Below are 23,205 nucleotides of genomic sequence, written 5' to 3'. Positions count from 1 at the left end.
TCCCACTGCTACATGAGTATAAATGAAGGTGACAAAAAAAAAATTAATGGACTCAGCCCAAAGTATACACAGCTCATTTTTCCAACAGATAAATCTGATTATGCTCTGTGCCAAAATTCGAAAGCACATGGCCAAAATGAGAACAAAACTGAACCTGAATTACTGCTGAAAAAAATCCACCAACCTCATCCTACAGAATACTTACTATTCCACAAAGATGACTGAGAATAAAAGGCGATTAAATTAGCAAGAGAAATCATTTGTCATCAGGCAAAGGAAGTCCAAGGTAAACCTAAAAAGACATGCTGAAACATCATACCTGACATAAGATAACCAGACATTTTTGAAACAAACAAAAAAACCCCACAAGACACAACCTTTTTAAACTTCAAAAGCAAAAGATAAGCTAGCTCTTTATCTACTTACCAGCAACACAAAATATACACCTGCCAGCTCTGTTCTACTTAGGATGCTGCTTGTTTTTAAAGGAAGAAAATCCCAGAAATTATCCATTTTTAACAGTTTTAAAACAAGACATTTATTTAGTGCTCCTGAAGGAAACGTCCCAAACCAGCAAACCCTTCAAAATCTGGTCCCTGCAGCCAGAACTTCAGAGGCAGCTTGAGTCACAAAATTGCAACAAACTGCCTGCAAGTTTTTAAGCTGAAAACTGTTGGGGATAACTTGCTTAGAATAAGTTATTAAACCCATCATTTTAAAATGCAGTTTTAGCAAGTTCTACCATAACCTTTTATAGCTGGAAAATGGTTTATGCAAAAGTAATGAGGATTTAGGAGGCTTTGAGAGGAACATGAAGGAAACCCAACCAAAAGTGATAGAACTTTGTGGACTGTTATCCCTTTAAGCAATACTTAAATGCTGTTTAAATAAAGGCAAGGTAGCACTGCTACTGAGAGCTTGATTCTCAACACAAAGAGTTGCTGCAGACAAGCGTGTGGCTATGGTTACAACAATGAACACAAAAGTTAATGCAAAAAGTCATCTCAAAAATGTTTATTAGCATGATTAAAAACATGTGAAGAATGACAATAAGAGAGAAAGTAAATTAGCATGGAAGAATATCCATTTCAACAGTTTATATTCAACAAGATTTGAACTGAATGGGTAACTTTATTGCCAGATTTCACTTGATTTCTTTAACAACAGTTCACATTGTATCAGTTTCATCATTATCAGGACTATTGCTTTTGTTTGGATCTGATCCCTGTTGCAGGTAAGCGTAAAAAAATATCCCTCATTACTGCTGGGTTGCAAAATGCATTGTTGGCTTAAGAGCTGGTAAAAAAGAAATTCTCAACTGAAGAGTCTGTTTAAAAAACAACCTTTTTTTCCTAACCACACTACAAAGAAATACATTAGTATTTTGGCCTTTAAATTTCTTACATGGTATTTATTTAGCATGGCAACCCCCAAATTCCCTCCCTTTAAGTAACAATAAATCAAACCCCTCTTTCAGAGGCTAATCAAACCCCTCTTTCAGAGGCTGTTTCTTGGGTTAGATTCTGGAGATTTACTTCATACACGCTTACACTGGCTTGAGGACAAAGACAGCATCATCTAGTACATAGTAGTCATTATACATATCACCTTCACATAGGTATGGCAGTCTGGTGAAAGCCTCTATGGCAAAACCAGCTTTACTGAAAACTTCTGGCAGGCTATTCACCTGTTCTTCCCAAGTGTGCCCTTTGATTTCCAAAACTTCTGAGGGCTTTTCCCACTTGCCACCTACTGAAAAAACAAAACAGTTTTGTTTAAATTGGACAGAAAATTTTATTGTGTGTTGTATTTTCTTACAGAAAGCACTCTACACAGATTATATTCCATTCTACCCCAAGTAGGAGGTTGACAAGCCATTTGGAGATCTGTCTCAAGACGAGTCCCAGTTTTTTGTCTGTTGCTCAAAAGCAGCTCCTTTCTTAAGGTTATGCTTTGTTACACTTTAAACTAGCAGTTCCAAGACTGGCTGAAAAGTGAGTGAGGGTGGTGTTCAGCACACATGAACAGACTACTTAATAAAGATCTTTTTCAGCATTACAGAATTTTTTTCTTTATGCCCACTAGACAAAGATGGCTTCAAGTGATTACTGTAAACAGAGCCAGCAACTTAAAATCATGATTTATTGCTAAACTTTCTTCAGTAGACCACCCCATTATAATGGATGGCTACTTAATCTTTGTTCCTTCAGTGGCCACCCACTAGCTGATATGGTAAACACCACTAAGGGTGATATAAAATTAAGAAGCCCAACACTTGTAGCATTCTGGAATATGTGTTGTCATTTGTTATATCCAATGAAATCACCTGAAGGATTGTAGGTAGAGCTCTCAGAGGTTCAAAATCTAAAATTCACTGATTTTCCAAGCAATGTCATCCACAAGTAACAAGTATTTTCTGGTTTGGTATGTACCTTTAACCAGTTTTCTAAATACAACAGTAAACACCCTTCTAAACAGGAAGTTCTAAATCTTGTGATTCAGAGTGTTCTGCAACTCCCAAAATTTCTTAAGTTCCTCTTCCTTCAAGCAGAATAATTTCTAGAGAGATACAAGAAATGGCATCTTTCAACAAACTAAAAAACATGCTAATGCTGGCATTTGACTGGATTCTGTACAGTGCTGGTAAGACTCTTTTTTAAGCTTCTAATACTTTCCTGTTTTGCCACAGCTAAACAAGATTGAAAATGTTCTGGTTATGATCTGCAACACAGCTACAAAATAAGGCTAGTAAAAAGTTTTGCTGAGAATCAAGCTGATTTCTGCTATCTTCATACAAACTCCAGATTAAACAATTGTTGGTGCAAGCAATGTTCAGATTGCTGTAGCTGCTATGGAATGGCTCTGATGCTGAGCTGACACAAAACCAGGTTCATTTTATTCCTTTAGAAGTCACAGTCACTGAATCTGCTTGGATTTTGTTCATAACATACTCAGAAAAATGATCACGGGACAATGTTGATTGCTGTAAGAAGGCTGATAAATTGTGCACCAGCAGTAAAAATACTTCAGTTTGTTTTTCTTCTGATTTGTTATTCTTTAGGAAGTAAATGAGGACGTTGTTATGCTAATATCTTAACTTTCACTGCAATAATCTAATTTCCATTGCTTAATTAACTAAGCAATTTTTTGAATAAAATCAAATATCTGACAACAGTATTTAAATTATGCGTTTCAGTAAAAACTTAAAATGTCCCAGACTAGCTATTCTAAACCATACATTTCAGTTCCTTAAATAGAATTCTCTTCCCTGATTGACCTTCCTGTTTTCTCTGCACTCATTTTGACTAGCAAGCAAAATAATTATCATTAGAAACACAGGGTCAATACATAGGATGAAGTGCAAGAATGTCTAGGAACTATTACAAATTCTAATCAATGCTATGAAATTACTAGATTATAACTGTCTCCATTTACAATGTTTCCACTGCCTGCCATCAGGCTGTCTCACTTGACTCAGATCAGGACCCCTCTCTCCACCCATCATCCCCCAAAATTAAAAAAAACCCCTCAGGACTCCATCTGAGGCAGGGAACTACACAAAACATTCTTTTGATTTCCTCCAGGGACTATGAAGATATTCACATTATTTTAGATATATAAATCCTCACTATACTTTTGTCAGAAAAACAGGAAGAAAAGTATATTAACATGGGCAAGCTGTAGGAATTATCTAGAAGAAAAGTTTGCTGGAAACAACATTAAAAATTTCTAATTTGAAACACAGTTGGTTTTACTCCTTTCCTCCCATCTCTTCTCAAATGAACCAGAAGCAGCTGATTTTGCTTTTAGATTGTGCCTTGCTTTTTAACTGCCTCTCACATTACCAAAAGTTTATTCTCAACAGGTGCTGCAGATACCTGCCAAGTCACTGTAACACAGCCCAGGTTTCAGGAAGCTGACCACTCCATGCACACTGTATTCCTAACATGTGCTTTTTCTGCCTCTGGGTGCTCCTCGTCCACACCAGAAGTTCTATGGTTTCGGTTTCTAACCAATCACCATGAGGATTTGTGTACTCCTGGATGCACAGATCATCAGAAGTACAAAGTACATTTACTGTCAGAAAATAGCATTTCACTTCAGATCAATGATCTCACTGCAAATGACACTGCTATTTATATCTGTGGAATAGCATTTTCAGATTCAAGTTCACCCCGTTCTAAACAAACAGGAGATGGAACAGTGCTAACAAAAACAGGTCAGTTGATCAGTCCTTCTGAATGAAGCAGCTTAAAAGTAGTAAATTACTTTTACTAAATATTCTCTTAATCTTCACTTTCAAGAATGGCATTTAAGATGGAACTACTAACAAAACTGTTACAAGTACATGAAAATATTAATAGTAAAGCCACAGAGGGATTCTACAACTTCATTTGATAATTAGACTGTTTTGTCATTGTATGAAAATTACAAAGAAAGAAGTTTTGAACTTGTTTTATCTAACTATGCCCTACATCCTCTTACTTAATGGCTATCAGAAAGGAAGTATCAACAGAAAAATGAGAAGCAGAGAAAATTACAGTTAGTGGAAACAGATGCAATAGACCATAGGGTCTAAATTTGTATAATGTGCCTTCTAGTTAAGAAAGTGGTAAGACTTCATTAACTGTATTTCATGTTTAAAGCTTTAAAGTCCTTCTTGTATCTCACTGCATTTCTGAAAAGCCTGTCAGCTTTATTCAGATATTTCTTCACAAGAGCAGAGAGCTGGATTCTGTTCTCAGTCTACAGCTACAGGGAGGGTTCCTAACCAAAAATAAGAAGTTTCAATTGCTCTCACAGACATTCAGGGAAACAACATCAATGTCACCTCACTACTGCACATACACTGAAAATTAACCAGAAAATACTGATGGGTATAAAGTTTAACTCCTCAGAGGAAGGGGGCTGAAATGCAGAATATTAAGAAAACTGTATATATTAGAAGAACTGTACTTTATTCTAATGCTCACTTTTAATAAAGGATCAGAGAAGAAGCACAGCAATGGAAATCTCATCTTCATCTTCATGATCATCACCTCAACCTTACTATTTCTATACAGCACTACTGTATTCACGTTTGTAGTCTACAAGGTAAGCTTAAAGTAATTTGGTTCATTTTGTAAATCTAAGAAGTTTTAAGGTCTCCATGAAAATTAAAACTAGGTTCCATCATTTTTATGATCCAAGTTTTAAAGAGGTGGTTAGCTGAAGTTCATTTGCTGCACACATCTGGAAATTTGTGTAGCACATACTTGTGCTACTTCTTTTTCATTTAAGTGTCTAAAAGAAAAGGTTTTTGTAAGTTAAAATCATCTTGAGTGTGTATTAATCAGCAAGATAGATATTATCTATCAAAAAGGAAAATCAGAAATTACTATTTAAGTCATCAAGTCTCTATGGTGTTTCCAGTGAAATATTTCTGTAAAATATCTGAACATAATGTCAAAGTATTTGTGAGCTACAGTCACTGCAGAGTGACTTTACTTGTGAAATGAAATTCTACACATACAGGAGAGACCTTGGTAAAATTTTAAAATATCAGATTTGGAAGAAGTTTTATGATTATATGAAACAAACAGAGAATGTGTCTGGTTAAAAATTACATAACTGGATTTTTTTAGTTTTATTTTTTTAAATCTAGGACAAAATCTGTGTTTAACTGAAAAAACCTCAAAATTACAACTGGAATACCTGCATAATAATGAGGCTTTGCTGTGAGTAAAGACTTTGCTGACTGTATAAGTGGTATGATAAAGTAAAAGGGTTCTCTGCTACAGTGATCACTGTCTAAGCACAAAGGCAGGGAAGTCCTTTTGTTTTGTGTTTTTCTTTAAACTAGGTGAAGTAGTAGGAAAAATTAATTAAGCCTTCTTCCAGGGAAAAACTGATACCTGTGAAGCCATTGGTTTATGTCTGAGAATTGGGTAGTGCTTCAGGCAGGTTTTCCTGTACTCAAAGGAAAAATACTTGCAAAATACAAAACACAAAGCAAAGATATTACCAGAAGCTGGAAAAGGCCTTGCACACCTGAAAACTTCTGATTTTTCCAGTGGTATAAGCTAATCTAATGAAAGACTTACCTGCAAACTGTTGCCCTTTGTGTAAAAGGGCAACACTTAACTATTCTGCTACTTTAGCAGTTGACTTCTCATCTTATGTTTAAACTATTTTTTATTCCTCCCTTCAGTTAAAATCAGAGTGGCTACAGAAAAGCAGGAACGAAGACCCAAGCACAGAGAACTCTGTATGGTACCACTTTGCTTGCTTTGCCTGTGATTCAGAGCTTTTTTCTTGTCTTTTTAAAGTATACTGAGCATCAAGTTTATGATTGATGATTCAGTTAGAGGCATTCAGAGCTGCTAAGGCCTCGCTTCAGATTTGTACAAAATTAGTTAATTATTTTACACTTAATTAATTTTAACTACTTAGTTATTTCAGTTTTAATAAATTTGATATAGGATAAGACAATCTATGTAAAGGCCATCTCTAATACACTACTTTTTTTTAGATTTTAAGTCTTTTTTTTTTTCAAACTTCTGCTGAAAATAGCAGGTTTTGCTATTAATTTGTTTGTTTGTTTAAATGCTGCATTCAGGTATGCCCTAAAGTATTTAGAGGTCTATTAAGAACCCCTACCACCTTGTATCCTTGAATAAAAATCAGAAGTCATATAAGTAAATATCCACTAAATAAGGTATATATATCAATAGATGTAATACTAATGTAATTTAAGACCTTCTGCCTGCAAAATATGTTCTTAAAGTGTTATTTAGTAACATTCTCAAAGACATATCTAGGGAACAAACTAGAATAATAAAAGGTAGAAAAGGATGTTTTACCAATGTCAAATGTAGCACTTACTCAAAATATTTTAAATAATTTGCAGAAAATCAATAGTAAACGAAAAATTTTTCAAGCAATTGCCCAAGAACTTCAAAAGCAGAGGTTCACTGAGCACTGTGGACAGCCTGTAAGTATCTGTCTATCTGTAGTGAAATTTATGGGGAAAAAACCTAAGTTTTAAGGGTATACTGTTTCTATTTTGTACGCAAATTGATTTTTTTTTCAAGTTGATAAAGTTCTAAAAAGATATTCTGCACAATAGCCAAAGGCATTGTAAAGCATTCTAAATGACCATACATATATAATTATATGTATGACAGTATATACCTTATAGAATGCATGTATGTATGTACACTGAAAAATAAAGCTTCCATAACTTTGTATTTTGCCAAGAAAAGATCTCAATCATAGAATCATAGAATTGGCTGGGTTGGAAGGGACCTCAGAGATCATCGAGTCCAACCCTTTTACCACCGTTGCAGTTACTAGACCATGGCACTGAGTGCCACATCCAGTCTCTTTTTAAATATCTCCAGGGATGGAGAATCCACTACTTCCCTGGGAACAACAAGTGGTCCTGGACCGTTTGGTAAAATGCACAGAGCTATTAAGAGTTCATTTTGGAAAAATATCCCTATTGTAGTTCCTCTTGTTCCCTTAGCCCAGGGTAGTTTGGTGACAGAAACATAACAAAACTGTTACACAAACTGTAGAATGTTCTTACAGGTATTGCCCCCCCTTCAACTTACAGAGCATAAACTTAAGTACTCAACATTGCTGGGTAGAGCCACACAACTTATTTCATCATTCCAAATTTATGCCACTAAGTCTTACATGACCATACGACAGTAATTTTGCATATGCCATGTAAATTAAAAATAAACAGCTTTAGAAGTGACATTATTTTCAAACAAAATCACTTCTAAAATCTTCCTTCTCTTGAGAAACAGTAAAAAATCTTTCCTATTCTGGGCATGACTTGCACCAATTTGGAGAGGCAAGAAGAAATAAAAGAAACATAGAACAAAGTCAAACACTTCCCCTCTATATGTTTTTAATTAATTTCTTTCCATTCAGCCCCAATTGTTTTCTTCTATAATTACTTCTTTAAAGACATCAAGTCCCTGCTGACATGACCTGGCCCTTGGTTTTGAGGGTCAGATATGAACACAGTGAAAACTGTGGCATGTGTATAGCTGCCTCTGTGCTTGCTGGAGATTAGAAAAAGCCAAGAGGAAAATAAATGTGCTTTGAATCCTGTAGATGCCACATGGACAAAAGCAACTGGATAAGTGGCAAGAAAGAAGTTTACTGTGAAACAGTAAAGGGATGGAGTTTGCCTTAGAAAAGAAGTTTTGCCTTCATAAAAAAAAATGTTCACATCAGTAATGAAATACTTCTACATTTTTCCTCTAGGATGTTTTGAGTGATGACACTGTTTATCAGAACAGATGAGCATGTGCAGCAGTTCAGATTTGCTGACTACTTCTCATGGAAGCAAAGGGGCAGATGAAGAGTTAAGCTTCTTTACAGACTTCCTGTGCTTTAAAAAGAGATGAGAAGACCTTACAGGGCTGTTCTTCAAGAGTATTTTCTAAACAGATCACCAAAACCAAATGCATTGTACATTAAACCCATGTTACATATTAGTTCCATTTTCCATTCAGCAAGAACCATGGGAAATTACTTTATCTTTGATAACTGCTAATGCTTCATAAAATTATTCTTTTTCCGTTTAGATTTAATTCTTCGGTTTTTTCCTTTTTACATAAATTTACATGTATTCCTTTTATATAAACATTTGTGAAAGATGCCTGAAAATTGACAGTAACAGAAAATAAACTCATTTTATAGTGAAATTGTGGCTTTAGTCATGCTAATGTGATAATTACTGATGTAACATATATACAGATCAGCAGTTACTGAGTCTTAAGTTAAAAAGAGCAGCTTAAACAGAGCAAAACCTACGTATTCTAATGACAGGGAAGCAGAAAAAACAGACATTGTAAATGCATATATTGTGATGGTAAAGTTTATTTGGGATGGGGGCTTCTTCCTAGCCTACAGAGATAGTAGTGGTCATAGTGAGAAGGTCACTCTCCAGTCTTAAAATTCACTTTCTAGAAAGACCTACCATCCTCCAAGTCCTACCATCCAAAGTCAGGATTACCTGGAGCACCAAGTTTTGCCTTTAAATGCCTCTTCAGCATGGATATAAGCATGAACATAGAAGTACCTAGTCAAGGTAGAATCCTTCCTGTTTAAATACATTTTTTCAGTAGTTACTACCTGTCTAGTCTACAAAATCAGCACTTTTACAAGAGATCTGTTAGTATCAGACATTAACCCTGCTAAAGAACAGCTGCATCTTTTATCATAATTTAAAGAAAGCAAGACAAATGAAATGGCATTTCTCACTTCTGTCAGATGAAAACCTGGCAAGTGAATGAAAGCCAAGGCTCATCTAGCACTACTGTATTTCCAGCCCAGTTTAGTACCAAGTATTTCAGCAAGATGGAAAACACACCTTTTTCTTACCCCTGTCAATCAGTCACAAGGATATTGATGTGTTTAACAAGAAAATGCCACACTCCCAGGCTGATACTCTTTACAGCTCCTGAATTATGGTGCCTCTAGCATTTTTATTTTAGAGGAACTTATGTTATCTAATAATGCCTTTATATAAATATGTCTATATTAGGAAACATAGAAAATTTTTATGTTACCCTATGGGATACCTATTAAAATATAAAGTTACAAGAATACATATTCATGTGTGACTAATCTAATACCTCATGATTCATCCAGCTTAGTTGTGAAATTTAGACATGGGCAGTAAGTGAATTACTTGTTCTATATGTTGAAAGTAACACTCTGAAAAGCCACAGAAAGAATTTAAGATTAAGCTACTTTGGACTCTAGGTGTCACTGTAATTCCAGAGACAGTAAGCACAGAAATATACTTTACCTCATCCTTCGCCTTGCTTTGTTCTCTTAAAGCAAGTTTTACGTTATTTGCATAGACTGTTTCCACAATTACCTTGTCCTTACATTATGTGAAATAGTCCAAATAACTCATTTTGATTAAAATAATTTCTCTATTTCTAGAAACTGACCTATTCAATAATCAAATATATTAACTGCCTCATCTCTTCTCCATTTGTTCCCTCTAAAATTCAGAAGTTTCTCTAGGTGGGTCCAAATTGTTTTTAATTGGCTGCTACAAGAAGTTGCTTGAGACAAGAAATGTTCCCTCTGAAAGTTCCAAATACGTTTTCTTTTGTTAAAAACAAATCATATGTGCACATCTAACAGTTTTTAAAACGCATCAGAACAGCTGAATGAAAACACTGAAAATCTGAAATGACTTGTACATCAAAAAACCAGTCTGGCAGTTCATTGTCTGTTTCTTTGCACTACAGTTAGGTAGATCTTAAACAAGAAAGCTTCAGTGGAGTGATTAATTTTTTTTTTATGCTAACTTTCCCTGTCTAAAGAAGTTTTATATGGGCCTATATCCGTGGCAGTGGTGAATAGATAAAACAAGTACATTTTGAAGCTTCAGAACATATTAAGGAAGCAAAACTCCCTTAAGCAAAGTGACTAATCTGCTACGAGTCCCAGCCACAAACAAAAGCATGACTTCACTTCACAAGACACCTTACAAAAGGTTTCAACTTTCAACAAGTAGGAATGACTTCATTCTACTGTCACAGAACAGGTTTCCTTTTCCCTGGGTTTTTATAAATTTAACACCCTATTCTCCTCCCAGTATACTGTAGGAGATTAGTGATGAAGGATATAACTGGATTTAAGATTACTTCCTTCCTTAATGTATCTACCTCCTGTTGCACCAGGATGTTGCATGGGGCCTGTGACGTGGTTACCTAACAACATGCTGAAAAGTGGACACTGAGTGCAACAGCAATTGCAAAAGACAATGGCCCATAGTTTTGAAGGCACACAAACAAAAGAGCCACACAAATAATGTCTCAATTTATGCTCTTAATATGCCAGTGAAAGACTAGAAAGACACTGCTGTTATCTGGAATTTTAAAGGAGTTTAAAAAGTGGGAGCCATGTTGTTCCATGTTATAGGAATTAAGTTGTAACCAAATATGCTTGAAACGCTGTTCAGATGGATAAGTGAACCCCCTATCCCATTTAAGACATTACTTTTCAGAGCAAATGTATATGCTGAAATACTGTATTTTAAGCAATTCACCCAATGGCATTACTTTTTATACTTAAAACTTCCCTCACCTTCCTCCTGCCAAAATACCACTGGCATATGAAAAGAGGAAAACTGATTCAGTTTGATGAATTTGTGAAGGTTTTTAGTTCTGTATTTTCTAGGCACAAGTGCCTTTCCACAGACAAATCTTAACACTTAAGGAGAGCCAGTGTCCAAACAATGACTGAGGAACTGAAATGCCTTCTGGAATTCACATCACCTTCAGGGTATCTCAGTCTGAATCAACAATCACAGCCATGTGAAATACAGTTTCTACACTCTTCTGAACTTCAGTCCTATGGGCAGACTCATTTTAAAATCTCTCATGTACTTCTTTAAAATGAAGCTAGAGGAAAGAATGGATTTTTGGCACTGAATTTTACTATTTTCTTTCAGTTACTTATACAATATAAATAATGGCTGATACTTTGTATTAGTAGGGTGTATATATTTTACTTTGAGACCTCAGGTTGGAAAGCAAACATTATCTCCCTATTAATTTTTAGGAGCAGTTCATCTGCAACCCTTGAAACAGTTTGACCTGAACTGCTCTATTAAGCATTACAGACAGTTCTGATGGTTTTACTTAACTGGTTGCTAGAGACAGCTGGGGTTACCTGTAAGATAGCAGCAGAGGGCCCTAATCAGAGATCAGTTTTCCCATGCTGCTCCAACACAGCTCAAATGTGGAAACTTGCAGAACAGGATACATGACTTCAATATCAGAGCTTTTTATTGGTGCCAACATCATATGTTGAGGAATTAAGAAAACATCTTTCATCATGTGGCCTATTTACCTATGGCTTCAGGCTTCTGAATATGCACCATACAAGTTATTTTATAAAAACTCAAATACAAACACACCAATTATTTACTAAAAATTTAATATGGGAACTATAATCTACAGATGTTTTATTTACCTGCCTAAATAACTATTAATCTGTGTACTTACCATTTTCCACATAAGGGTGAAATGGCAGAACTAATGCTAGAATAACTCTGCCCCTAGTTGGCTCCAGTACACTTCTAATATCTTTTAATACAGTCAGTGGCTGATCACAGCGATCCAGCAAATTCAAACAGCTGATAACATCATACTGAAATCCTGTGTTTTGCCATTCATTTACACCAAGCACCCTACAAAGGGAAAGAGAAAGAGACACAGGCTGTTAAAAAAACACAAGCCAAGTTCAGACAGAACCACTGAAGACAAGAATTTCCTATGGATGTGTTGATAGTGCAGGTAAGGGCAGCCACCTTGGCAATAAGAAGAGACAAACATGATCCTTCTGGTCTTTTGGGAAAGAACATCAACCCAAAATTGGCATGGCTACCCATCCAGTTATTGGAGTCTGTTGTCTTACAATCATCAGGCAATAAAAGACAAAAAACAAAACACCAGGTACTAAATATGTGTTGTCCTAGAATAAAACTGAAGATATTGCTTGAGGAACAACAAAGCTGAAACACAATTAACGAGCATTCTATCCACTTGGATTTATCAATGTGCAAACACAGATACAAAGCAGCAGTAGTAGTAGTCTTCAAATCAAAGACAGGTGAAACCAAAAAATTCAGTTTCTTCATTCTTTGGGTTGAAGTCTAGGGATGCAGTGTCTGAAATACCCAACGTTACTCAACAAGAGTGAATCAGGGGCCTGAAAGAACCTGAGAGTTGTGATGAGAGCACAAAGTTTTGTAAGTGCTGAGGTTTTTGTTACTAAATCTAACTTAATCTTAACAGAAGATAAGAATAGCACAAATAAAAGAATCTCTACAGTGCTGTCTAGATTAGAGAGACCCAGATTACTGAGGTAATTACCAGGATTCAGATTGCTTTCTCTGCAGTATCTGTGTGCAATTTTTGACTGTTCAGTTAGACTGTTTCACTGAACTTCATCTTCCTAAATCTCTTGATTAAAGGAATTTACACAAACTATGAAAGAAAGGCTTCAAAATGGTTGTTGCCTATTTTGTCTTAACTGGTAACAGGAAATATCCACATAATAAAAGCACCATTAAGAGGGAACATCAGATGTGGGACTTTTTTTTCCTGCTTTTGTACAGGTTAACCTTTTCCAAAGTCATCAAATAATAGAGGATTTCACTGAAAATACTGAACATTCATTACATATTAGAAATAGATTACTTTCCTGTAATGTTTGATATAAAGGGTATAGGAAGTATTCAGTACCTTACCTGTATTTCTTCTTCTGAAGCTGCCATATCATCGTTTCAGACAACTCAGTGGCATAGATTTCTTCAAAGTGAGGGCTCATGACTTTAGTGACTTCACCATCCCCAGCCCCTAAATCAAGAAGTCGGTGGGATTTCCACTCCGGATTTATTTTAAGCAGTCTTTGAAACTGTTCTGGGGAAAACACAAACATTGAGCCCCTTCCCAGCAGCCTGAAACATAAAAATGAGGAATGACCAGTTTTATACAAACTTCAACAGGAAGGACAATGAAGTAATTTAGAATGTGCTTTGGCAGCAACCAGTCACACATAATAGCAGACAAGGTCACTGCTCTGATAAACTGGAAATTCAGTTCAACTTCCACTTGTCAGATATCAAACATATAGCCACATGCAATTACAGTGGTTAAAGACTTAGGAGGAATTTGACCAAGTAAGGAAGAGCTCACAGGATGCAGCTCAAGGAAATGATCTTGTTAAAAAAGAAGGAGGGACAGAAAGAGGGTTGGGCATGAAGAGCCCAGAGGGCATTTCAGATATGTTAGACTGGTGAAGGAAAAATGACAAATTTAAGAAAAGCTGAGCACTTGAAAACTAAACCCAAACTGTATTTAGTTTACCCAAGACTGACTTTTCACTTACCCATTGATGGATGTTCTAGACATAAAGAGGCTAAAAATTGAGAACACAAAAGAGTGATAAAGCTGAATAAACAGCCAGCCTGATTTCTCAATGCTGTTGTTCAAGAAGATCTGTGTTCCGTGGTCAAGGTAACTCTGGACAAAAATAGGCTGAAGGGATTCAGATAGCTGTTCTCTGTTGCAGACATACCACTAGAGAAAGAGATAAGGGATCATTAAAGATCTCAGCAATAGAAATCCAGAAAGGTTTAAAAACTGAGTACATGGAACACTACTATCAATTTCTGTAAACGCAAAGATTGAGGCTTTGCTACAGTCTTTTCAACAAGCTTCAGGACTAATTTAACTTAGACTTGAATTGTAATAATTACTTGTTAAGACGTATCAGTTTTTTTCTTAATCATTACCCTGTCTTTTGAAGAATTTTACAAAGCAAATTCCCTAGAAAGCAAACAAAGATCCTCTACAGAAGAGCACCACACTGACAAAACACTACGAAGTGGGATAACATTGTCTTTTATCCTCCAGGTCACTCTCAACTTCTCCATAGGCATCCTCTGAAAAGACAAGTGCATTTGCAGTATTTTACCAGCAAAAGTGATAAAGAACCCAATCAACACTTTAGGCTGCAGCTTGTCTGTGTGACACCATTACTGGACTATGTTTCTCCACTTACCAGTACCAAGAAGCAGGTCCACAAGTCTTTCGAAACAATGAAGTGTCTATGATGCTGCCTCCCACCATCTCTAATGAACAAAGGAGCAGGTTCTCACATCAAGAAAGACATCAGTATCAGCTGAAAGGCAGTTCTATACTTTCATCTTGGTAAAATCTAAAGCCCAAGCTAAAATGGGCCAAGGATTCTTTTCTCCTAGTGTTACCTGGTAATAACCACTTGTACAAATTAAACTAACTCTGATATGCCAGCTATTGTTCAATTAATTGGGAGGAAAAAGAATGCTACTTTTTGATATCTAATCTAGCTGGAAAAGTGATAAACCATACAACATCTTTAACCCCTGCTTTACATTATTTTAAATGCAAAAAACTTGTGCAATACAAGACAAACCTATGGAAATTCTAAAATCCTCATACCTTCTGTACCTTCAAAAAATGCCTCTAATTCTGCAATACTCTGATAATAAAACCCAAAAGGTTGCTCACTGCTAGGCTGCAATGGCAAGCTAAAATTCCCTTCCACTTAGCATACGGAAGTTAAAAAAGTTTCAAATGTCATTTTAACAAGAACATTGCTATTATTTTTCACTCTCAAAGGAAATGCAGTTATTGACAGCCCTTCTCATAGAATCTCTAATGCCATTGTGTCTGTTTTCCAGTAACAAGAACTATTCCCTACAGCTAATGCTCTCTTATCTCCCCCTTAGATCTTGCAATAAAGTTCCTTAAGCTGGCTGCACATGTTCCTTGTGCACATAGGGAGCAGTACCTTAAAGAGAAATTGAGAGTTTTAACAGAATATTGTAAAAATGCATGCAGAAGGACAGCAAATGGTCAGCTGGGGTAACTCTTCAATGATTTAACACTTAAGATTGCACTACAATAAATACTACATAAAATGTATGCTCACAACCTGATCCCCTGACATTTATTGTATCTTGTTGGGAGGGGAACACTTAATGCATGTTTACACAGCACAATGGGACTTCCAGTCATTACTGTAATACAAATAATAATAATGGCACAGGATTCTTATTTCAGTGTCCTGATGCTTCACAGCAATAGTGCCAACAAGCAAAGGGGAACAGATAACTACACCAAGATCATTATTCCAGATTCATACACAGGGGCTCCAACAAACACTGACCCAAAGCAGCAAGAGATGTCAAGACCTTTCAGCTGAGGAGCAAACATATGCCTGCTTAGGTATACCTTGAAAACCACTTGCTTAATGGATACGTTTTTGGCAGAACCAGACTCTCAACTCTACTTTCAAACACACTTGTAGGTAGCACAAACTACCCTTTCCTCTAAAACACAGATTTTAAGCAAGTCTGTACCACATGATGGAGCCTGACACAGGGATCCCCAAGACTGACAATACCAGTTTAGGTCTTATCACACTGTAGCACAGTGCTACTTGAATGAATCAGCATAGTCCAGTGATTCCCAAAAGGAACCCTTAGCAAGTTATGAAAAACCACTAAAGCAGCAGACTGTGTATTTTGTCTATCCACCATCAGAAACCAATTTCAAGAGCTTGGCAGAAGCAAACAATCCCATGAAGCTGAGGACCAGGCTAAGATATGTGTCTGGTTCACTCACAAGGCAGTGAATGAGTCAGTTCTGGAGTGGCTCAGATGATCTGCCTTTTTCAGTGTGTTGCTGCCTTCAATCCAGAAGAAAATAAATGTAACTAGCAAAACTTTGGGAAACACAGACTTTGTTCCGTAAGTGATATGACTAAGTATGTGCTGCACCTGAGCTCTTAAACCTTGGTTCTGCCACCAGTAGTTCCATGATCTGACCATGGAAACTGGAACTCCTGCAATTCTTGTCTTTAAGACTGATAAGATAAATATTGATATATTCTGGCACAGCCAGTGAGAAGTTTGCCACCAGAAATTGTGTGCTGTTCTCAGATCTCCTCTAATTTCTTCTTCATGGTTTGTCTTGCCAATAAGGTTATTGGCAGCTACCTACATAGCACTAGTGAATCACAGAAACCACAGCAAACAACAAGAAGAAAAACAAACAACCAACAACACAAGATAAACCCAATCCAAACTTCAAATTACAAAAGTGGTGAAAGATAATTTAATTCTGGAACTACTTTCTCACACCAAAACCTGCTTTTCTTTTCCTTCATGTACAGCATACAAAGGGCATTGTTTCAGCTTCATGACAAAGTATATCAATCTCTCATAGCACAACATTAGAAAAACTACAGCACAAAAATCTGAAAATATATGTTAAGAGCTTTGTTATAATAAAAACTATTATTGATAGCTTTTGCCTAGTATTAGTGAAAGGAAGAAAGTATTATTTTGGCTAACTTATGTAAAACTAATGAAGTTAATTGCAGCATGAAAGCACCTGGGGCCCCAACATGCAATCCTTACTTATGAGTAATCTCACAAGCACAGTAATCATAAATCTTCCTAAATTAAATAACTAATCAATATTTTAGGTTTAAAGTCTAAATCTAATAAGATAGAAATTTAGAGTATTCACTGAAGACCATGCACCTGCGAATGACAATCATTTCCAAAACACGTTTCCTTGGTTGACTTGTCATTCTAGGACAGTTTTGAACACCACATAAGACTTTCCCATTTTCTTTGTTTGCTTGAAGTTCCTTCTGTAAATCTAGATTCTGCTTCTCTTTCTCATCCTATTTATGTACTGAATGATCCAAACAGCAGACCATATTCATTACATTCCAGTAATACATTAACTCAGTAGCAAGATTCTGGGTGCAAGTGTCCACTAAGAGGACTAAAAAAGCTCTAGTAATGGACTAGAGCTTGAAGAATTATGATGAATAATTATGTTATTCTTCTGTACAGTTGTCGTCAAGTATTTATACTACATCATCTTCATTAGCTCAGCTCTATATAATTCACTTAGAATAAGTCTGTATCTTCCTCCTGTACAGAGTATTTATTAGCCCTTCTGAACTCCTGCCAGATTTTCAGTAGCACTTCAGTAATTTATTGCTGATCTGAACGTATTCCAAATGCTACCATATCACTTACACATCGCATTGCAAGGGTACAGTCCCTAACTTTGCCACAAACTACTGATCCACGTGTCTACCCTGCCCAAATATAGCACTCATCTTTTACTGCAGTCATATCACATTGCAAGCTCATTCCTAGTTTGCCATCTACTACTGTTCCCAGTTGCTCACTTCTCTATTTTTCCTCTAGTACACCAGCATTAATTAAAACATCTCCGTGATTACAAACCCATGTCATTCAACACCACCTGCAAACTTCATTCATGTGGTGTTTACTCACAGAGCTCACCAGGTAAAATGCTTGACGAATGTTTACCGCTCTCAGGAGCCGCCCTTACACCCCACCTGAGGCATTATCGGACTCGGGACATCCCATCCCGCCGGTACCGGCGGACCCAGCTCCCGCGGCAAACACCCCATCCCGCCGCGGGGTCCGCCGGCACCCAGCCCCGACAACCTTCTCCCCGCACCTCTCCTCCCCTCCCCAGCAGGCTCCGGGACGTCTCCCACACGAAGGGCACACGTCAACTTTCTCACCGAGAACACAGCTCTGTTCCCTCTCTTTGTCTGGCGCTGCCCGGCCCGGTTCCCCCTCAGCCCACACCAGGGTCTTCTCCCCCCACTCTCGGCCCTCGCCCCCCGCGGCGGTGGTACCTCAGAGCGCCCCGGCGGACCACTCCCCCCGCACACCCTCCTCCCGCCCGCTGCTCCGACGGAGCTCCCCGGCTATCCCGGGGTCGGCGGAAGGAAGGGAGGGAGGGAGGCCCCTGAGACCGCCGGCGCCCCGGAGCCCCCGGCCAGCCCGGGCACGGATTGGGGGGAGATGAGGTGGGGGAGGGGAGGGGCGGGAAGGGCGGCTGCCTCTGAGGCTGTACCTGGTGGTTCTCCCTGGCGCCGGGGGCTGGCTGGCTGGGACTGCCCATCATATTCACGTAGAGGGACCTGGATAAAGGGCTCCTCAGGTACCTGGCAGATCCAGACCACATCCTCCTCCTCAGCTCCCACAGGAACAGAGCGTAGCAGCACAGCCAGCCTAGCCACAGTCTCATCGGGGAGCAGGGGCGCGGAGTCACCCCCTCTCGCTGCAGCCGCCTCCTCTCTCCATGGCAGCTGCGGTGCCGGCGGCACGCAACTCGCCCAGCTCTGCTCCCGCACGGGGCCCGCACACGCTCAAGGCGGAACGCGAACGCGGCGACGGCAGGGTCCGGCCGGACGCCTTCCCTGCGACACGCCGGGGCCTGGCGCGCAGCCGCTCCCTCCCTTTCTTTCGCCAATCACGGGGCGGGCGGGGCCGAGGCGCTGCTGGAGGCCGCCCGCCGGGCGCCTCTTTCAAACCGGAGCGGGGCAGGACGGCGGCGGCGGAGGGATGATCCGTACCGCTTCTTCCGCCGCGGTCACCAGCGGCAAAGGCGGGCGGGAGCCAACTCCCCCCTGACAGGGGCTCGCGCCGGCTCCCTCAGGCGCGCACGTGCTTGGCACCGCCCTGTCACCCGGGCTGCGCGTGCGCAGAGCGGGCGGGGCGCCGGGGGCTGAAGGCTGAGATTGAGGGGACCGGGGGGGTCTCCAGTAGCTAATGGGCTAAGATGCCTTTTTGTTTTAGTTCTTTTCACTCATTTTGGGTTTAGGATTCTACTTTCTATGTATGTTCTGTTTTGTAGAGACAGACTAGTTTATTTTTTCCCCTCCAGGAAGAAAACAACTTCATAATCAAAATCCAAAATGACAAAAGCTGAATTTGCTGCTTTTTAAACTTGACATCTGCTCGCAGTGTGTGTGAACCAATAAATCAAATTGCCTCAGGTCAGTTCTGTGTTGCTCACAGAAAAACATACCTTAATTTTATCACTTGCAAAATACAGATAATTAATTGCATACCAAATAAATTGAGAAATTTATACTAACAATGCCAAAACAAAAGCTAGCACAAGGTACAACAGTTGTATACTAAGCATTTTTCTCTTGACAGGCTATCAAGGATATACTAGTCATGCATACTTAGGTAATATCTTAATGTATTGTGATTTGCACATAGGATGGTAAAATTGTAGCCAATTGCTGGATAATCTCAAAAATCTATTTGTTGTATAACATATGCATATGTTTTCAAAGCAATTAGTGTGCTGGAAGAGCACAGAACCATAGAATCATAGAATTGGCTGGGTTGGAAGGGACCTCAGAGATCATCAAGTCCAACCCTTGAACCACTCCCACTGCAGTTCCCAGCCCATGGCACTAAGTGTCACATCCAGTCTCTTTTGAAATATCTCCAGGGACGGAGAATCCACTACTTCCCTGGGCAGCCCATTCCAATGTCTGATCACCCTCTCCAGAAAGAAATTCTTTCTAATATCCAACCTAAACCTCCCCTGGCACAACTTGAGACCCTGCCCTCTTGTCTTGCTGAGAGTTGCCTGGGAAAAGAGCCCAACCCCCCCCTGGCTCCAACCTCCTTTCAGGGAGTTGTAGAGAGTGATGAGGTCTCCCCTGAGCCTCCTCTTCTCCAGCCTCAACACCCCCAGCTCCCTCAGCCTCTCCTCATAGGATCTGTGCTCGAGTCCCTTCACCAGCCCAGTTGCCTCCTTTGGACCTGCTCCAGCACCTCAATCTCCTTCCTAAACTGCGGGGCCCAGAACTGGACACAGGACTCAAGCTGTGGCCTCACCAGTGCTGAGCACAGGGGCAGAATCCCTTCCCTGGACCTGCTGGCCACGCTGTTCCTGATCCAGCCCAGGATACCATTGGCCTTCTCGGCTACCTGGGCACACTGCTGGCTCATGTTCAGCTTCCTGGCAATCCAGACTCCCAGGTCCCTTTCTGCCACTCTGTGCCCAGCCTGGAGCTCCCCATGGGGTTGTTGTGGCCAAAGTGCAGGACCCGGCACTTGGCCGTGTTAAACCTCATCCCGTTGGAATCAGCCCAACTCTCCAGTCTGTCCAGGTCCCTCTGCAGAGCCCTCCTGCCTTCCAGCTGATCCACACTCCCTCCCAGCTTAGAAATACATTGAATCCCTTTTTTTTCTACCTTCTCCTCAAATATTCAGGTAGCGTTTCCTTTTTCTCTTAGTGGAAAAGTTTTATAATTGATTTAATACCTGGGGTCTAAAAGGGCCAAAACATACCCAGAGGGTTTGAGCAGCTACCTAGGAAGGTGAATTTTTAGGACTGCCTGCATTTGCTTTGTGGTGATCACAAGGTCCCTGCTCTTCTGCAACAGGACTTGCAGTGACAGAGCTGGCAGCACTGCCTCACCTGTTCCATTGGGAACAGATGTAAACCTGCAATTTCCCCAATAAATACAGCAATAGAACAACTTTCCCTTCTATTATATAAGCAATAGTCAGAATGTGATTACCAGAAAGAGGTCTTTAAGATAAACAAACATAGGTATCTGTAAAATCCTCTCTCCCAAAGGTAACCCAGGAAAACCAGTTGTGGGTCTCTCCAGCTCTCTAAGACAACACCCCCCAACCTCAGTTCTTTGTTCCTGTACAAACCCAGCTAAATTTCTGCATGTAAAATTGACTAAATTTGACTGTATGTATAACTGAGCTTTTTCCTGGGCTGGCTTAATTCTGTAAGAGCGAGCTGAGAAGTATTTGTGGAGATGGGGCTTATCTCAACTACTCCTTCCCCTTCCTGCTTGTCTTTCCTGACAGTACCCATTAAGCTGCACAATCATATTCAGATGTAAACATCCTACTGGCCATGTCAACACAATATACTCATGAATTTCTGAGCAGTTCCAAAACCAGCACAGTAGGAGACTGGGAAGGTCACGTTGTACAAGAGCAGGCCTGGAAGCTCCACAAAACATAATTCTGATTTTTACCAATTAATATTAAATATGCTTTGTTATAATTTATTCAGTGTTTTCACTCTATCATAACCCTATATATTATTACTACATTAGTGTCTACTAGAGACTTTTACCTATTATTTTCCATAAATAAAATGCATTCACTGTGTTTAGATCCACGTTCCCAGAACCTAGAAAAATTCCAAGAACGGGATTCAAGCATCAAACTTCTCATTCCCTGAAGCTATCACAGCATTTCATACTTTATATTACACATACTTAAATCTTCTTTATCAGTTATGAGACTACTTTAGACACTCTTAAATTATCAAGATTAAATTGGGGCATTTTTCCAGCAGCAGCACTTTAAGCTCAGATACTATTAGCTAATAAGGAGAGAAAGCAGACAAACCATCTGTTGCAAGACACTAAACTTTTGCTTTTGATCATCCTTTACTTGATTCGTGGCCAAAACCAATCATTTTGGTTTATCAGAGGATAACAAAGTTTGGTGGGTGACTGAGAAATGGAGAATAAGCAATGCCAATCATAACATCCTGCCAACCTTCTATTCTTGCAGTAAGGCTACCACCTGAGTTTAAAGCAGTTTTCCAGTCCTCTTTTGGATTGACTATTGATGTGATGATGAAAGGTACCTTTTTCCTGCCCTTATAGCAAGAGAAATAAGATAGAAAAATGGGAGAATATAAATAATAACTTTGAAAAAATACTAGCATTTTACACATTAAGTACTTTGTCTTGTATTTATCTGACTTGTTTTCTAATAATTTACACAGTTAATCTGTTATATCTTAGGAATCTTTGACTTACTATCTTACTTTCTATCTTAGTTGCAAAGAGGCAACAGTTTGTAGAGATTATTCAGACTGTTCCTTCAGTCATATCACCTTTAATCCTTCCTTATTTCAACAAATAAAATGGTATCTTTATCAAACATTTTCCACAAAGAAATAAATCTGATAATTTCAAAGGATTCTTGGAATAATTTTGACTCTTAGCATTTCTTGCTAGTTTTCCTGCTGTATAGTACAGCACTCTCTCAATGGTACAATATGTTCTAGTAGTATTAGAATAAGCACAATCTTCTAAAAAACCCAAGTTATGCAACAGTAACATTGTCATCTATCAAAAATTATATCCTATTAGTATAGGATGAACATATAAAATTCAGTAAAGGCAAATAAAACTATTTTAAGTTACTTACTACTGTTTTAAAGTAAGTGTCATGGAGAAGACAGTTTCATACAACAAATATTACATTAAAGTAAATTCCTTCAGATTCTTATCCTTTGGCTTTTTCCCATTCTGCCTCTCAGGCAGAAAATTCATACATACAGTGCAGTAAATCTTTTTAAATTCAGAATCTAAACACACAGTCCATTTCAGCTCTGGTATTTGTATAAATATTCTTTGGATATGTAAATACAAGTGACAGTAGTATGTATACATAATGTTACTAGAATGTGCAATGCAAATGAATAATGTTACCTCTGACAAGACAGAGATAAAAACAGATAATGCAGCTTAAAACTTCATCACACTTCTGGCTTCTTACGTTTTATCATCAATCTTCATATTCCTATCAAAGGTTCCATTTGGATTCCTAAATATTTAACAATGCTATCCTGCTTTTTCACTCATCACTTTGAAAGCTCTGTGCACTTCAAAAAAGGCAAGGCAACAACACTGCTTCTAATCTACAAATGTAAAAACAAAAAATGCACAAAAGGCTATTTTTTTCAACACTGGTATTTCAAACCTCAGACCTCC

The 23,205-nt window shown here is 38.7% G+C and overlaps 2 protein-coding genes across 2 annotated transcripts; one reads left to right on the top strand and one right to left on the bottom strand.

Moving 5' to 3' along the window:
- Positions 1–999: 999 nt before the first annotated feature.
- On the bottom strand, positions 1,000–19,042 carry METTL9 (methyltransferase like 9). Its single transcript, XM_030459900.1, has 5 exons — positions 18,495–19,042; positions 13,921–14,111; positions 13,280–13,489; positions 12,033–12,217; positions 1,000–1,752 (listed from the first exon to the last, which is right to left on the bottom strand). Exons 1-5 carry the CDS (start codon positions 18,666–18,668, stop codon positions 1,547–1,549), a joined length of 966 nt encoding a protein of 321 aa, XP_030315760.1. The 5' UTR covers positions 18,669–19,042; the 3' UTR covers positions 1,000–1,546.
- IGSF6 (immunoglobulin superfamily member 6) lies at positions 2,563–8,666 on the top strand. Its single transcript, XM_030459901.1, has 6 exons — positions 2,563–2,643; positions 3,866–4,219; positions 4,985–5,094; positions 6,191–6,247; positions 6,890–6,973; positions 8,263–8,666. The coding sequence occupies exons 1-6, from the start codon at positions 2,577–2,579 to the stop codon at positions 8,299–8,301; spliced, it is 711 nt and encodes a 236-aa protein (XP_030315761.1). The 5' UTR covers positions 2,563–2,576; the 3' UTR covers positions 8,302–8,666.
- Positions 19,043–23,205: the final 4,163 nt, after the last annotated feature.

Source organism: Calypte anna, chromosome 14, assembly GCF_003957555.1.
Source record: "Calypte anna isolate BGI_N300 chromosome 14, bCalAnn1_v1.p, whole genome shotgun sequence".
Classification (NCBI taxonomy): Eukaryota; Metazoa; Chordata; class Aves; order Apodiformes; family Trochilidae; genus Calypte; species Calypte anna.
The sequence above is the reverse complement of the archived record's forward strand: the minus strand, read 5'-3'. Positions and strand labels throughout refer to the sequence as shown.

Coding starts and splice junctions, on each gene's coding strand:
- IGSF6 (XM_030459901.1), top strand. CDS start 2,577: ATGGCATCTTTCAACAAACTAAAAAACATGCTAATGCTGGCATTTGAC. Junction 2,644..3,865: donor CTGGATTCTGTACAGTGCTG/GTAAGACTCTTT, acceptor TATTCTCAACAG/GTGCTGCAGATACCTGCCAA. Junction 6,974..8,262: donor CTGAGCACTGTGGACAGCCT/GTAAGTATCTGT, acceptor TTTTTCCTCTAG/GATGTTTTGAGTGATGACAC.
- METTL9 (XM_030459900.1), bottom strand. CDS start 18,668: ATGAGACTGTGGCTAGGCTGGCTGTGCTGCTACGCTCTGTTCCTGTGG. Junction 14,112..18,494: donor GCGCCAGGGAGAACCACCAG/GTACAGCCTCAG, acceptor CTCTTTCTCTAG/TGGTATGTCTGCAACAGAGA. Junction 1,753..12,032: donor TCACCCTTATGTGGAAAATG/GTAAGTACACAG, acceptor TTGTTTTTTCAG/TAGGTGGCAAGTGGGAAAAG.